The sequence below is a fragment of the Perognathus longimembris genome, chromosome 7, assembly GCF_023159225.1.
Source record: "Perognathus longimembris pacificus isolate PPM17 chromosome 7, ASM2315922v1, whole genome shotgun sequence".
NCBI lineage: Eukaryota > Metazoa > Chordata > Mammalia > Rodentia > Heteromyidae > Perognathus > Perognathus longimembris.
This window is the reverse complement of record NC_063167.1, coordinates 14,562,611-14,578,408: the sequence shown is the minus strand read 5'-3', so window position 1 is coordinate 14,578,408 and position 15,798 is coordinate 14,562,611. Positions and strand designations below refer to the sequence as shown.

At 50.7% G+C, this 15,798-nt stretch overlaps 1 protein-coding gene across 1 annotated transcript in view; it reads left to right on the top strand.

Moving 5' to 3' along the window:
• Positions 1-11,793, top strand: part of Myom3 (myomesin 3) — a 46,349-nt gene extending 34,556 nt beyond the window's left edge. The window contains exons 26-37 of the mRNA XM_048349849.1: positions 733-877; positions 1,023-1,082; positions 1,303-1,370; positions 2,641-2,751; positions 3,584-3,671; positions 5,073-5,111; positions 5,341-5,449; positions 7,049-7,212; positions 8,420-8,456; positions 8,648-8,670; positions 10,404-10,459; positions 11,450-11,793. Of these exons, the coding sequence (XP_048205806.1) occupies positions 733-877; positions 1,023-1,082; positions 1,303-1,370; positions 2,641-2,751; positions 3,584-3,671; positions 5,073-5,111; positions 5,341-5,449; positions 7,049-7,212; positions 8,420-8,456; positions 8,648-8,670; positions 10,404-10,459; positions 11,450-11,713 (1,164 nt within the window). The 3' untranslated portion in view covers positions 11,714-11,793. The remainder of the gene's footprint in view (positions 1-732; positions 878-1,022; positions 1,083-1,302; positions 1,371-2,640; positions 2,752-3,583; positions 3,672-5,072; positions 5,112-5,340; positions 5,450-7,048; positions 7,213-8,419; positions 8,457-8,647; positions 8,671-10,403; positions 10,460-11,449) is intronic.
• The last annotated feature ends 4,005 nt before the right edge of the window (positions 11,794-15,798 follow it).

The following is a 15,798-nucleotide window of genomic DNA, read 5'->3' as shown; positions in this document are numbered from 1 at the left end:
AGTGGTAATGTTCCTGGCAAGGTCAAAATCCTGGTATTCATAATAGAAATGTATAATGGCATCCTTTATATTATGTTTATGGAGTTTCCATCGGTGAGATTGTAAAGGAAGTAGAAAGTAACCAACAATGAAGCAGAGTACAGATGAGAGACTTTTTATTGAATTGTAATTAATTCAAGCATAGGAGGTGCTCCTGGGAGGTAGGTGAGTCCTGGGAGATCCCCTGTTTAGTTGTTTACTTTATTTATTATTTTTATTTTGTTGATCATGGGGCTTGAACTCGGCCTGGGCGCTGTCCCTGAGCTCTTCAAGAGCTCAAGGCTAGCGCTCTGCCACTTGAGCACAGTGCCACTTCTGGTTTTCTGGTAGTTAATTGGAGATAAGAGTCTCATGGCCTTTTCTGTCTGGGCTGGCTTTGAACCACTATCCTCAGATCTCAGTCTCCTGAGTAGCTAGGATTACAAGCGTGAGCCACCAGAGCCAGGTGATCCTCTGCTTATACAGACAGGAAAGGGACAGGTGGGGTTCCCTCCTCAGTCTCTGATGGCAGATAGATCTGCATGTCTTTATTTCTCTCTCTCTCTCTCTCTCTCTCTCACACACACACACACACACACACACACACACACACACACACACACATACATGTCCCACTATACCCTAGGGGTACCCCATTGCAGATAATCTCCAGGATAGGAAAATGACAAAGGATCCTGGGGCTTTTCTCCCCAGAACCGCAAGATCAATTTTGACCGTGAGAAGGGCCTGGTAGAAATAATCATCCAGCACTTGTCTGAGGAGGACAAAGGATCCTACACAGCGCAGCTACAAGATGGAAAAGCCAAAAACCAGATCACCCTAGCCCTGGTGGACGATGGTCAGCCCTACCTGCATCTATCTCCATCCTCTCCCCTTCCCTCCCAGTTCTGGGGCACTGGGCATGACCCTCCTCTGTCTCCCACTCACCCCATGTCCCCTCTGGGGTCCTCCCTTTATACCCATTCCACCCTGTGTTTTCACAGATTTTGACAAACTCCTGAGGAAGGCAGATGCTAAGAGAAGAGACTGGAAGAGAAAGCAGGGTAAGAGCTGCTGGGGTGCAGCCCACAGGCTTAGGCCATTGGACAGTCCCACTGGAAAGTCTGCACCCAGTTCTTCCCTTCCTCCACCCCTGGGCACAAAGACATCTAAGGGACCAGCAGTCATTAGCTGCCCTCTCCTGGGCTGGCGTCCCCAGGATGACCACTAGGTGGCGCCCTGGCTGAGCCTGAATGCCTGAGCTGTTTGTGCATCTATCTGCAGGACCCTATTTCCAGGAGTTGTTGCAGTGGCAGATCACAGAGGACTGCCAAGTGCTGCTGACCTGCAAGGTAAGTCCTGCCCACCTCTGTCCCTGCCTCCAGTCCCGGGGGGTCGGATCTGTGACTTGTCTTCAAGCCCAGTGGCAGTTCCTGTCCAATTTCATCCCCTGAGTTTGGCTGAGCCCATGCCTGGCTCCTAAGAGATTACACTTAAAAAGCAACCCAGGCAGCAGGGTTCGGAGGAGCTGGGTCAGCCTCGAGTCAGCCGTCCCAGAGGCCCTGGGAGGAGCCCTGTAAGACTGGGGGTCTAGGGGCCTGGGGCATCTGTATGTCAAGGGGTTCGGCTACACGATGCTCCATGCAACATTTTATTTCATCTGCCTCATAATCCATCGTACAGGTGTTATGAAAAAGTGTGTAAAGGAGCTGGGTGCCAGTGGCTCACACCTGTGATCCTAGCAACTCAGGAGGCTGAGATCTGAGGATCGTGGCTTGAAGCCAGCCAGGGCAAGAAAGTCTATGAGACCCTTATCTCCACTAAACTACGCCCCCCCCCCAAAAAAAAAGTGGTAGAACACGAACCTTGAGAAAAAGATGCTCAAAGACAGTGCTCAGTCCTTGAGTTCAAGCCCCAGGACCAGTACCCAAAACCAAAACAAAAATCCGTACAGAAAGAAACAGCTCAAGATTGTAAAGTTAAATGAAGCCAGGTTTTAACCAACTTGGCCTGACTCCAAAGTCTTAAATGCTTTCCCGACTTTTTTTGGGTGGGAGAGGGGGTCAGTTGTGAGGCTTGAACTCAGGACCTGGGCACTGTCCTTGAGCCTCTTCGTGCTCAAGGCTAGCGCTCTACCACTGGAGCCACAGTGCCACTTCCCACAGCCTTTTTTGAGACCTGGGAAAGAACATCACGGGTGGGGCTCTCCCAGAAACATATTCATTCCGTAAATCAAAGCAAAGTACCAGCCACACAAGAATGGAGACCAGGTCTCCAACTTCAGGAGCCTGTGGTCAAGCAGACTCATTAGAAAACAGCATGCCTCATTCTTGGTTAGATACATGCAGGAAACTGATTTATCACCATTGGGCGGGGGCGGGGAGGGGAGAGGGGAATAAAGAAGGGACTGGGAGGGAAAGGGAAGGCCATTGGTAAAAAGCTCCGAATCTGGAGGCCAGCAGAGGGGACCTAGGGTGTGAGGAAGGGACCCGCTGGCCGTGAGTGTCTGAGGTGCTCTGTGCAGGAGAAAGTCGTGCCTGTACAAAATAACATTCGTGGAGCTGAGTTTCTACTCAGAAAGAGAAAGCTTGCTGGGGTCCCCTCACACCCCACCTTCCTCAGGTGACCAATACCAAGAAGGAGACTCGCTTCCAGTGGCTCTTCCAGAAGAAAGAGGCTCCACAGGGCCAGTTCGACCCACAGGCAGGGACGGGACTTCTCCGCATCGAGCAGGTGAGGGGCTCCAAGGCTCCAGGACGCAAGGCTGAGCGGTGCGGAGGCGCCAGTGGGAATCCAGAGGGGGGCTGGGACAAGGAGAAGGCGCATGAGGCCCTCACCCCAGGGCTGACGTTTGAGGGGCACCAAAAACTCCATCAAGGTAAATAAAGTGGATGATGCTGTGTGTGTGTGTGTGTGTGTGTGTGTGTGTGTGTGTGTGTGTGTGTGCATGTGCCAGTATTGGGGCTTCAATTCAAGACCTAAGAGCTATTCCTCAGTTTTTTCCATTAAGGCTGGTGTTCTAACCCTTGAGCCACAGCTCCACTTCTGGTTTTGGATGATTAATTAGAGATAAGTATCTCAGATTTATCTGCCTGGACTGGCTTCAAATCATGATCCTCAGATCTCAGCCTCCTGAGTAGCGAGGGTTACAAATGTGAACCACCAACCCCAAGCAATGCAATATTTTTAAAATCAAAAGGCAAAAAAAAGAAGAAGAAGAAGAAGAAGAATGTCAGCAAAGACAGAACCAGGATTCCTGATCTTTCCTTTCACTTGGGTGCCAGGCCACAGCCCCTGCTGGGCCGCACTGGGCCGCTTGCTGTCCCTCTCCAGGCTCAGCTCTCCACTGCTTTCTCCCTGGTTCTTCCCACTCACAGCCTAGGACTGAGGACGGAAAGGATGTCTCCATATGAGGCATCCCAGAGGAGTAAACGGAGCCCCAAGGAGAGGAGGGTCTTACCTGGTCCACACAGAGTTGAGGGCCACCCTAAAGGCCCCGCTGCCTGACGTGCTGCCCAGCTATCCTGGAACGAGTGCGGACACTGCTGTCTCTCCTTCTTTCCAGCTGTCCAAGGAGGACCAGGGAACTTACAGAGCGGTGGTTTCGGATGATCGCGGGGAGGACGACACCATACTGGACCTCACGGGAGAAGGTACGAGCTGACGATGCCCACAAGGGGCCAGGCAGGCCACGAGGTGTCACACAGGAGCTGGACACTGCGAGATACAACCTGTGGCTGAAGACTCATGGGATCCCGGTGTCACCTGAGGGAACCGAGGCACAGAACGGTCACGTGACTGCCTGGGTTTGCACAGCGAGTCATTAACAGGGGCCTGGTGTGCGTGTCATTGCCGTCTGTGTTCACTGGAGCCACGCCACAGTGAGCCCAGCCTTGGAGCCCAGAAACTAGAGCACTACTCTTCCCTGAAGAAGGCCCAAGCTGCTCTGAGGCTGGCTGGCTTGGCCTGTGAGAGAATTGTCAGGTTAAGTTGGATGTGGCTGTTCAGTCCTGTAACCCTAGCTACTTGGGAGGCAGAGATCTGGTGATTGCAGTTTGAGGCCAGTCCAAGCATAAAATGTCTGGCAACTCCATCTGAACCCAATGGCTGGGCACCTGTTGTCCCAGCTACAAGGAAAGCCTCACAAAGGCTGGGCATAGCAGCAAGCACCTGCCATCTCCTGAGACATGAGGAAGCACAAACAAGGGGATTACAGCCCAGGCCGGCTCAAGGAGGCATAACGGAAGGCCCTACCTCAACGGTAGTCAGTGTGAAAAAGCCACACTTGAGGTTCAATTGGTGGAGTGCCTACCCAGCAACACCAGGCCGAGTTCAAACCTCACTACTACAGGAAGAGAAAGACAGACAGGAAAGAAGGAAGGAAGGAAGGAGGGAAGGAAGGAAGGAAGGAAGGAAGGAAGGAAGGAAGGAAAAAAGGAGGGAGGAGGGGAAGAAGAGAGGAGGAGAAGGGAAGAGAGTTAAAGAGAGGAGAGGAGGGAAAGGAGGGAAGAGGAGAAGTTGGCCACCGGTGTGTCATCCCTATAATCTTAACTACTCCAGAGGCTGAGATTGTGATTGAAAGCCAGTTGGGGCAAGAAAGTCTGTGAGACACATATCTCCAGTTTACCACAAAAAAGCCAAAAGTGGAGCTGTGAGGCTCAAGTGGCAGAGTGTAAGCACTGAGCAAAAAAAAGCTAAGGGATAGCACCCAGGCCCCAGTACCAGCACACACACACACACACACACACACACACACACACACACACACACACACACACATACACACATACACATACAAAGAAGGAAGGAAGGAAAGAAGGAAGGAAGGAAGGAAAGAAAGAAATTGCTAGATTTTCTATCCGTTCTTGACTCATGGAGGCCCCTGTGCTCCCCCCATCCCCATCACCTCAGACCCCCTCCACTCCCAGGCTGTCCTACAGCCTCCTGTCCCTGAGAACAGCTCTGAGCACCGCTGTCCTTATCCAAGGCCGTCCCCAGCCCCGAGACAGTCCCAGGGGTGCCTCACTCCACTGACCACGCTCTGTCTCCCCCAGCCCTTGACGCCGTCTTCACTGAGCTCGGCAGAATCAGTGGTAAGTGAGCCTGCCGCTTTGCCCAGCCCCACCCCATGCCAAAGCTGCCAGGGGGGGTGGGGGGGGCTCCCACCAGCCCAGGCTGTGGGTGGATCTAGTATCCAACCTCCAAACTGGGAGAGAAGCCTCTGCCTCCTCATGGGGCTCTGTCCCCACCACCATCACCCCCAGAGCAGGAGAAAGAAGGCTGGCTCCAACACGCATCCCCCTTCTCCTCTGCCTCCCCCAGCTCTCTCTGCAACCCCACTGAAGATCCAGGGTACTGAGGAGGGCATCCGGCTCTTCAGCAAGGTCAAGTACTACAACGTGGACTACATGAAGACCACCTGGTTCCACAAGTAGGTCGGCCTGGCCCCAGAGCCCCAGCCCAAGCAGTTGGAGCCCAGAATCTGCCTCCTGGAGACCTCCCTTCCTCGCTCTCCCTGCCAACTGCTCCCAGCAGGCTCAGTTGGCACTGACACCGGTGGGACACTGGTCCTGCTGTCCTCACATGTGGCTGGGGATAAGAACCAGCAGTCCAGGGCTGGGGATATGGCCTAGTGGCAAGAGAGCTTGCCTCGTATACATGAGGCCCTGGGTTCGATTCCCCAGCACCACATATACAGAAAACGGCCAGAAGTGGTGCTGTGGCTCAAGTGGCAGAGTGCAAAAAGCAGTGAGCAAAAAGAAGCCAGGGACAGTGCTCAGGCCCTGAGTCCAAGGCCCAGGACTGGCCAAAAAAAAAAAAAAGAACCAGCAGTCCCCAAAGGGCTTCCCCCAGGGAAGATGGAAATTCTTCTGGAATGCTTCTGGTCCCCAAGCAGCAGTATCTGGGAACTGAGGGGTTGAGGGTTGCAAGAACAAGGAAGAACCAATCAGATAGGCCCTTGGTGCCTCTGCCACCTTTGCAAACCCAGGCAGCTAGGCTTAGGGTTAGGAACAGACAGAGGGACCTGTGACGAAGGTGACAAAGTTTCAAGGCTTGAAGGCAGGATAGAGGATGTTTCCACAGAGACTTAGCCAGAAGCTAAATCACCCCAGATAGTTTAAAAGTAGACCTTTCCCAGTGTTTCTCATCATGTGCATACCTCAGCCTCATGGAGCTGACATTACTGCACGAATTCTCTAGAGAGTGCTGGACTGACCCAGTCACAAATGAGTGAAGGCCAAGGTGTGGTGAAGCTTCAGGACAAGGAAGCTCTTTCTCTTGCCAGGGTTTTGGAACCCTGTGGCAAACAGGCTCAGGACACTGGGGGATACAGGCTAGGAGGCTTCAGGAATGAAATTGAATCAAAGAAGGGGGAGAGTTTACATTTCCTTGGTTTCTTAAAAAAGAAAAAGGTTTAAGGGAAAAGGTTTAAGATGAGAGTAAAAAGGTAAGAAAGTAGCTCTTGAGGTGGGGGAAGTGGTATCACTCTCTCAGAGTCTTAGCCAGCAGGGCATGTCACAAATGTAGATCCAGTGTTTGCATGTAGTTGATTTCCCAGAGTTTTGCGGAAGGAAGGAAAGAAGGAAGGAAGGAAGGAAGGAAGGAAGGAAGGAAGGAAGGAAGGAAGGAAAGAGGAAGGAAGTTAGTTGAATGGTAGATGAATGAAGGGTAAATGAATGAGTGATTGAGGAATAAGTGACAGCATGATAGTTGAGTGATTGACTAATGGGTGAATGATGGGCTAATGGATAAGGAATGTTTGATGGATAGAGAATGGTTGAACAATGAGTGAAGGATTGAGTGATGGTCAATGGTTGGCTAATGAATGAATGGTTGAGTGATGGTGCATGGTTGGATGAATGGAAGGCTTGATTATTAATGGAGAAGCGGGTAGAGATGAATGAGTATCTACTGACTGGATGGCACCTTTATTCCAAGCATTGGAGACCACACCCTGAGGAGGGGCAGGGGCAGGGCAGTCTCCCCGGGCAGCCAGCTTCCCTCAGCCCCCCTCTGCCCTCCCACTTAGGGAGAAGCGTCTGGAGAGCGGTGACCGGGTTCGGGCAGGCACCACCCTGGAGGAGATTTGGCTCCACATCCTGGACCCCAAGGACTCAGACAAGGGCAAATACACCCTAGAAATCGCTGCTGGAAAGGAAGTCCGGCAGCTCTCAGCTGATCTTTCTGGGCAAGGTGAGCTGACCTCTGATCTCTTGGCTGAGAAATCTGTTTAGAAAACCCCATAGGGATGGGCCCTGGTGGCTCTCCTGTCATTCTAGTTACGCGGGAAGCTGACATGAAGAGGATCGCTGAGCTAAAAGTTCATGAGACCCCCATCTCAATAGATCTGTGCTCCCAGCTGTGTGGGAGGTTGGGATTGGGGGGATCGCAAGTCCACCAAAAACATCCCCAAGACTTCATCTCAGCAGAAGCAACTGAGCATGGCAGTGCATCGGATACACTGGGAGAGGGATAAAATGGAGGAATCATGGTCCAAGCACATACAGAGAGCAAAAACAAAGAGAAAACAGACCCCTCTCTTAAAAATAACCAAAAGCAACAATGAGCTGAAGACGTGGTTTAGCAGTAGAACACCTGCCTAGCAAGTGCAAGACCCTAAGTTCAAACCCTAGCATAACAACAACAACAACAAACTCATGATTATAGTAGCACACACATGTAATCTCAGCATTCAGGAGGAAGAAGGAACAAGTTTGAAGACAGCCTAGGCTACATCCGAGACCCTGTCTCAAAACAAAACAAAAAAAAATTTTTTTTAAAGAAAGAGGACTGAGATTTAGCTCAGTGGCAAAGCACTTGCCTAACAAGTTTGATCCCCAGTACAGAAAGAGAGAGAGAGAGAGAGAGAGAGAGAGAGAGAGGAAGGAAGGAAGGAAGGAAGGAAGGAAGGAAGGAAGGAAGGAAGGAAGGAAGGAAGGAGAAAGGAGGGGAAGGAGGAAAGGAGGGGGAAGAAAGGAAGGAAGGAAGGAAGGAAGGACAAGGATAAAAAGAGGAGCTGGGAATGTGGCTTAGTAGTAGAGTGCTTGCCTAGCATGCATGAAGCCCTGGGTTCGATTCCTCAGCACCACATAAACAGTAAAGGCCAGAAGTGGTGCTGTAGCTCAAATAGTAGAGTGCTAGCCTTGATCAAAAGAAGCTCAGGGACGGTGCTCAGGCCCTGAGTTCAAGCCCCAGGACTGGCAGGAAAAAAAAATAGATAAAAAGAAAGAAATTCCTATTGTCTTTATGGAGACTCCCCCCAAATTCTGGCAGTGCCCAAAGAATATACAGCAATAGGAAGGAGAATGGAGGGCAGTGGGTGCTCAGCCCCTATCCTGGGGGGGGGGGGGTCACCCAACAGAGGCCCTGATGCACCTATTCCCTTTTGTCCTTCTTGTAGCTTTTGACGATGCCCTGGCTGAACACCAGAGACTGAAGTAAGCTTCCCCCACCTTTCTGAGTGTGAATTTTGGGTTCCACTGGGCGTGGCATGAACTGGGCTCCGGCCCCTCCTGGGGAGCACCAGCCAGTTCTACTTTCCCTGCCCCGCCCCCAACCTCCTTGCCCCGGGCAGGGCTGCTCTTGAGCACATGGAGCCCACAGCCTTGATCCTACTTCTGTCTTCCAGGGCCTTGGCTGTCATCGAGAAGAGTAAGTCCCTGTTGTTTCTGCTCCTGAATTCAGACACCCTTTCCTGGAGCTCTGGAAGGCTCTGGGGAGGCCTGAGCAGCAGCCCTTGGAAGAAGACTGGGGGACAGCGAACCAAAGGAGTCCTGAGATTGTGGGGTGGATGCGTCCCTTATGGGTGTGGTGCTGAGCAGACCCCTGGTGACTTGGAGAGACAGGAAGGCAGGGACAGAGACATGATGCCAGCCTTCCTGAGAGGGCTGTGGGAAGGGAACCATCTACAACAGAAGCTGCCTGACTTAGTTCAGGATCGACCCTGAGCCCAGAGGGATGCGGGGGGGGGGGGGCGGGGGGGGCGGGGAATAGCTCCTGAGCTGCCAGGGGAACCAGTGCTGAAGGCCCAGGGCTGGGTGTCTGGCCAGCAATGGGACAGAAAGACTTCAGTGCAAGACAGAGCACCAGAGCTCTGCGAGGAAGCAGCGTAGATGGGAGCACTGAGAGAACACTAGCATGGGATGTCTATGCACCTCCCTGCATGGTGCCATTGTCCCCAAGTGTCCCCCGCTTGAGGCTTTGAGCACACAACCGTCATCCACCATAGATCAGCCAGGTCAGTGCCCAGAGCTCAGCCAGAGCACGGCCCAGGCCTGAGCCAGCTAACCAGCTAACCCTATGCTCAGCATGGATGACCCTTCCTGTCCCATCCTGCCATGTCCTTAGGCAGGACACCCCATCCAGGGCTCCCATAGAGAACAGCTGAAGCCATGGCCTGGGGTCCTGAGGGCCCGTGGAGAAGCAGAGGAGAAGTTGGGCTAGTGACAGCATTCCCCCTCCCTAGACCTCCCTGCCCTACTTGCCCACTCTCCCCACCCCCACCTCCTCTGGCTCCCATCTAGGGACAGGCAGCCCTGCTTCAGGCTCTTTGCACTTCCTGGATGACACTCAAGCTCCAGGTGGCCCTTCCTACCCCCCTCCCCCCTGCGCCCAAGGAACACATTGGGCTTTCTGCTCCATGAGTTACAGCCACAGGCTTGTCCTGCCCACTGCCGTGGCCTCTGGGTCTCTCCTTAGTCCAGGGTCAGGGCATTCCAAAGACCTGAGTCCCACTTTTCCTAACCTCCTCTTGGTCCACTCCCTTAGTAGATTGGCTAGACTCTTGTGGGAATGTTGCCAGTTGACGTTCAGAACAATCTCATCTACCTTCTTTCTTGAGGACGGGGACACCTCACTGTCCTCTCCAGATACCACCAATCATAATGACTTGAGAGCAATGGCAGAAATATACCACCTCCCGTATCTTCTACCCATGAGGACGAGGGAGAGTGTTAAAGATTTCCACCCAGAATAATGAAGCCTTGCTTTAAAATAACCCTCTACACAGAGCTGGGTGTTGTAGTACACACCTGTAACCCCAGCTACTCAAGAGGCAGAGATGGGGAGGGTCCAAGGCCATCCAGACAAAAGTTAGCCAAGTAGACCCCATCTCAAAAACAAGTCGAGTTATGGTGGTATACACCTATAACCTCTGCTAGGTAGGAGATGGGGAAAAGAGAATTGTGGTCCTAGGCCAACCTACCAACCCTATCTGGAAAGAAAATGAAAGCATAAAGGATTGGGACATAGCTCAATGGATAGAGCACTGGCTTAGAGATCCTCGGCACTGCCAAATCACCAAGTACTCCCCAGCACTAAGGAACTCTGCTCCAGCAAGCCGCTGGCAGAAATATTCACCACTGGGGTTCCTCGTTCCTTTCCAGATCGTGCCAAGGTGGTGAGGGGCCTGCCAGATGTGGCCACCATCATGGAAGATAAGGTACTGACCCTTGGGCCCTCGGCCTGCAGATCTGGGCTTGTGTTCTCCCCCCGGGGATTTGTCCCATATCACCAGTGTCACAATGGATTCCAGAGCCAGCAGCAGCTGGGAGGCTTGAGGGGCTGAACATGCCACAGCCAGTTGAGTGACCACAGCTCACTGACCACGAAGGGTTGAATGTGCCGCTGAACCTAGTGTCAGCACCACACGGTGCTCAAATGGCTCTGCCCCCTCTCTCTAGTGAGCCCTGGGTGTGGCAGACTGCTGTCTGCGTCCACTTTCTACCACAGTCCAACTGGATCCCTGAAAACCCTTCCAGGCCCAAAATTATATAGATCTGCTGTTTCCCAAAAAAATCACAGCAACAAGCCAGGCATGGTAATGCATGCCTGTAACCCCAGATGAGGCTGGAGGATCTTGAGTTCTAGGACAGTTTGGGCTGCATAGAAAACCTCTACCAGCTACCCATATGTAAGGTGTTTGTTCTGGACCAGGTGCTATTCCACAAGCAGATTTTAGCTAAGGATTGAGCCCCACCATAGTTAAAGGATTTATTCAAGGCATAGAGCTGAGACTCTGTGGTCAGACAATCCAATTCCAGATCCTGTGTTCATTATATTACAGTGTCCAGTGCTAGAACTCGTCCAAGAACTTCCCAACCCAATTCATAAATCTTCATGCTAAAGCAATATTATCTTACTTGCTGATAAAAATCACAATGCCATGTATCATAAAAAGCGAGCCAGATACTTTCCTAGACAGAGAAGGGCCTAAAATTCTAATCAGTCCACTTAACTGTAGAAAGGTTAAAGAGGGAGAATGTGAGGTGGCCATAAAATGTCTGTGCCTTTTATAGATTCAATAAAACACACATAATGAATTTGCCCCGGGGAACTGCCTGTATTAGGAGCTTGCAAAGGGCATAATGGTGAATGTCCAGTTCCCGTTACAAAGCCACAGGACTGTTCTCTTCCTGTCCATTTGAAACAGACCCTGTGCCTGACCTGCATCATCTCAGGAGACCCCGCCCCAGAAATCTCTTGGCTAAAGAATGATCAGCCTGTCACCTTCCACAACCGTTACCACATGGAGGTGAAGGGAACGGAAGTCACCATCACCATCGAGAAGGTCACCAGTGAGGATAGCGGGCGTTACGGCATCTTTGTGAAGAACAAATATGGCTCTGAGACAGGCCAGGTCACCATCAGTGTGTTCAAACATGGACACGAGCCCAAGGAGCTGAAGAAGATGTAAGGGGCAAGTTCAAACACAAACTGAGATCCAGCAGGCATGAACCAACAGAGCCAACCAAGAGGGTCATAGCCTGGTATAGGCCACAGGAAAGGGAGGGTGTGAAGGGGGAGGGAAGGGAGGGAAAAGAAGGAGGGGAGGGCCCAGGGTAGAACCCAGTGCAGGAGGGTGAAGAAGAGAGGACACACCAAAGGAGAGAAGCCAAGATCTCCCTGGGGTCCTGAGAGGCCCCAGGATGGTAGGCGAGCACTGGACTTGGAGCAGGAAACTTGAAGATCTTGCATTTCTCGTCTCTCAAACAGGCATCTGTACCCATGGTAAGGGTTTGTTGGTGAAAATCCCTTGTAAACTATTAGCTAACATCCTTCCCTCTTTGGGGGACACTTGGCCACGTGGCTCTTTTTGGTCATCACAATGTAGATGTGGTTGAGATTCCGTATACTGTTAAGGGCCACACACACCCACTCCACCTAGAACTTTCCAAGCCCAGATGTCAGCAGTGCCAAGGTTGGTGGGCCCTGCCATCAACCAGTCATCACATTTCTCCACTTTGACGGTCCTCTTTTTTCCGTTCACCTAAGTTCAATACTCACTGGGAGTTTAGCATGGGCCAAGCTGAGAACAGGGCTAGGACTACAAAGCTAAATGATATGCAATCCCCTCCCAGGAGGAAGGCTCAGTCCAATAGGGAAGCCAGCCTTGGCTGGTAACTGCAGGACAACCTAGGAAATGATAATGATTAGGAAGTAAAGTGGTACGATGATATTAGGGGAGGTGAGCTTTTTATTTAACACAAAAACCTTCCAACAACAGGCAGAATTAGGCTCTGAGAAGTGAATCCAGATTGGCCACGGAGATGGGAAAGGGACAGGGGAGGAGAGGAGAATGATGGGAGCAGAGGGGAGGAGCAGGGAGGATTATGGGGAGGAGAGGAGTGTGATGGGAGCAGAGGGGAGGAGCAGGGGAGGCTGTCTGGGTGACCTGGGAGCCAGCTGTGCACCCTGACGTGGCATAAGCACTGGATGTCTTTGCTTGGTGGGTCTCAGTACAGAGGTGGGCATTTCCTTGCCTGCGTTTCCTTCTTCAAAAAATAAATGAATAAATAACACGAGCAGGATAACATGAGAGTTACAAAAATTGCTGTAAACATTTAGGAAGCCCTGGAAATCATAAAGGAGAAAATAAAAACCATCTGTGCTTCCAATCACCGGTAGGTACTGCCTGCCTCTGACTTCCGAAATGACTTCCAAATCAAAGGATAAAAGTCACATTCCACTCACCAGCTATGTACTCATTGGGCACGTGGCTTCCTGCCAGCACCCAGTGGCTTCCATTCCAGGCCAGGCGGTGTTCAATGAGACCTCTGCTGGGAAGGTTTGGGGACAGGGATCCTGGTGGGAGTTCAGGGCACCATGAAGGTCTTAAAGGTAAAGATCCCTGAGCTTCAAATGCCCTCCTGCCTCCCAGTGGTCATGGGAGCTTACAAAATACTTTCCCTTTTCCTAAGCTACAGTTTCCCATCTATAAAACAAGAAGAATGTGAGATAATGTTAAGCCCTCCCGACTGACACCTACCTTTTTTATTACTTCCCACAACTCTGTGGGTTTTTTCCTTCCCATGAAGATGTGGTATACAGCAAAAGACTCCATCCCCACGGTACCAGTGCCTCATGGCGGTGATCCTAGCTACTCATGATCTAAGGATCATGGTTCGAAGCCGACCCAGGCAGGAAAGTCCATGAGACTTTTATCACCAATGAACTGCCTGAAAGCCAGATGTGGAGGTGTGACTTAAGTGGTAAGGCACAGTCTTGAGCGAAAAAGCACCCAGAGACAGCACCCAGGCCCTGAGTTCAAGCCTCAGGACCAGCAAACACACACACACACACACACACACACACACACACACACACACACGATAAAGACTCCGTATAAATGCATCCTCTCACTTGTAGAGATATAACATCTGAGACCACTGGTGGCTCCTTTCCCATTGTCAATGGAAAATGTGCCACGTCTTCAGTCACATTGGAAAAGCTACTGACCGTGGTGGAACGTGATATGAGCGGAGGCTCCCTATTGGCACGGGTTGTGTTTACACTCAGCCCAGCAATGGCTCTGAGCATGCTTCTGGATGAGGTGACTAGGCAGTTTCAGAACAATGACTGATCCTTGCTCAACTGCATTGAGCCTATAGCATATTAATCATATTTATATTAATCATATTTATTCTTTTTTGTTATTTGTTTTGTGTTTTTTATTCCTAGTCTGATCGTTCCAATATCCCTGGCAAACCTGAGTGTGGTTCTGAGGCCAGCTCAGTCTCTTCTGTGTGTTTTGCCTCTGAATCTGCTTGATAATTCCTTGGTGAAAGGCAGACATAGCACACCAGGTCAAAAGAGATGTGACAAATGACAAATGCGCTTCTAATGTCGTCAGACGTGGGGGCGGGGAGGCCTTCTCCTGCCTGTGACTTCCTCTCAGGAGTTAGTGAGCCTGTAGCCTAGACAACTACAGAAGCTGGAGCAAGGTGATTTCCCTTTCCTCAGAAGATTAGGCTTTGATTTTTAAGAGAGTGAGTTTTGTTTGTCTTGTCAGTCATGGGGCTTGAACTCAGGGCTTGGGCACTGTCCCTGGGCTTTTGCTCAAGGGTAGTACCCTACCACTTTAAGCCACAATACCACTTCCAGATTTTGAGTGGTTAATTGGAAACAAGAATCTCACAGGGACTTTTTTTGCCTGGGCTGGCTTCAAATCATGATCCTCAGATCTCAGCCTCCTGAGTAGCTAGGATTACAAGTGTGAGCCACCAGAGCCCAGCTAAAGAATCCCTTTCTAATTCCAAGCTCGAGTAAGAAGTCTAGAATTCTCTAGCTTGTTTCAAAATGGCTATGTTATTTAATATATTAATTTGCTTGTTGCTGGATGACAGTGGCTCATACCTGTAATTCACATATATATGGAATATATAAATATATTTATTATATTATAGTTATATGTATGTATGTATGTATGTATGTATGTATGTATGTATGTATGTATTTCCCCCTTTCCCTGCTAGAAGTCAGAAGGGATTTTTCTGCAATCTTCAATGTGAGAACTTGGGCCAGTTCCTGGAAGTAAAGCTCAAATATTTCAAAAAATTGAAAATACCTTTAAGCAATGGGGGGGGGGGGGGGGAAGGTGAGTGGCAGGGAGCTGGTAGGATCTTTTCCACCTCCATCTCTATTTTTTGAGCCCAAGGTAGGTGGCAGTAATGCAGCCAGCCTCCCCATTCCCATCTCATTTTAGCCTGGAAGCCTAGCCTTCACTTAACTCTCCCAACCTGTCCCAATAGCCTCCGCCCTTGACCTCTGGGGGCCCACTCCCCACCCCCCAGCATCCTGTTTATGATTCCCTTTTGCCCCTCTATTATCCTGTGTCTGGCTCTTCCTGGAAGAGCCTGTATTCCCTAGTATTCTGCAAAGAACCCAGAAAGTCAGGAACTTGGCCTCTCTTTGTCTGGCAAAACCCAAAAGCAACACACCATCCCAGTGTTCTCCAGGAACTCGGTGGATCTCCCAGAAGTCTGTGCTTCCAGAGACAGGCTGGCTGTGTAGGTTGGCGGAAGGCCAACCAGCTTGTAAGAACACCCCCTTCACCTCCTGCCCACACCAGCTCCACCACAACCGATCCTAGTCCTAAACATTCAAAGCATTAGACAAGAAAAGCCTAGGCAGCAAGAGACCCCGCCAAGAAACAACTGGCCTGTGTAATAATTTAATGATTACTATGCCTCAAGCCACCACTCCAGTCAGATGCTTTCAATACTTCAAAACTTCCAAATAGCTTTAAGCAACTTGAATGGCATCCTTGTGCCAAAAATAGTCTCAGAAGTGACACTCCCCAGATGTCTCTAGTTCAAGGAAGCCAGATCTTTTCATGTTTAGGATTTGAGAAACATCCAGCTACTGAGGGTGAAGGAAATACCTGGGTTAAAGACAAAACAAATTTCACAACCAAAGAGAAATAGGCTCTTCCTGGCCTAGGCCTCCCAGAAACCAGTTGATCTGGACTGCTTTTCTGATCTCTCTTTCCCCTACCAGCAA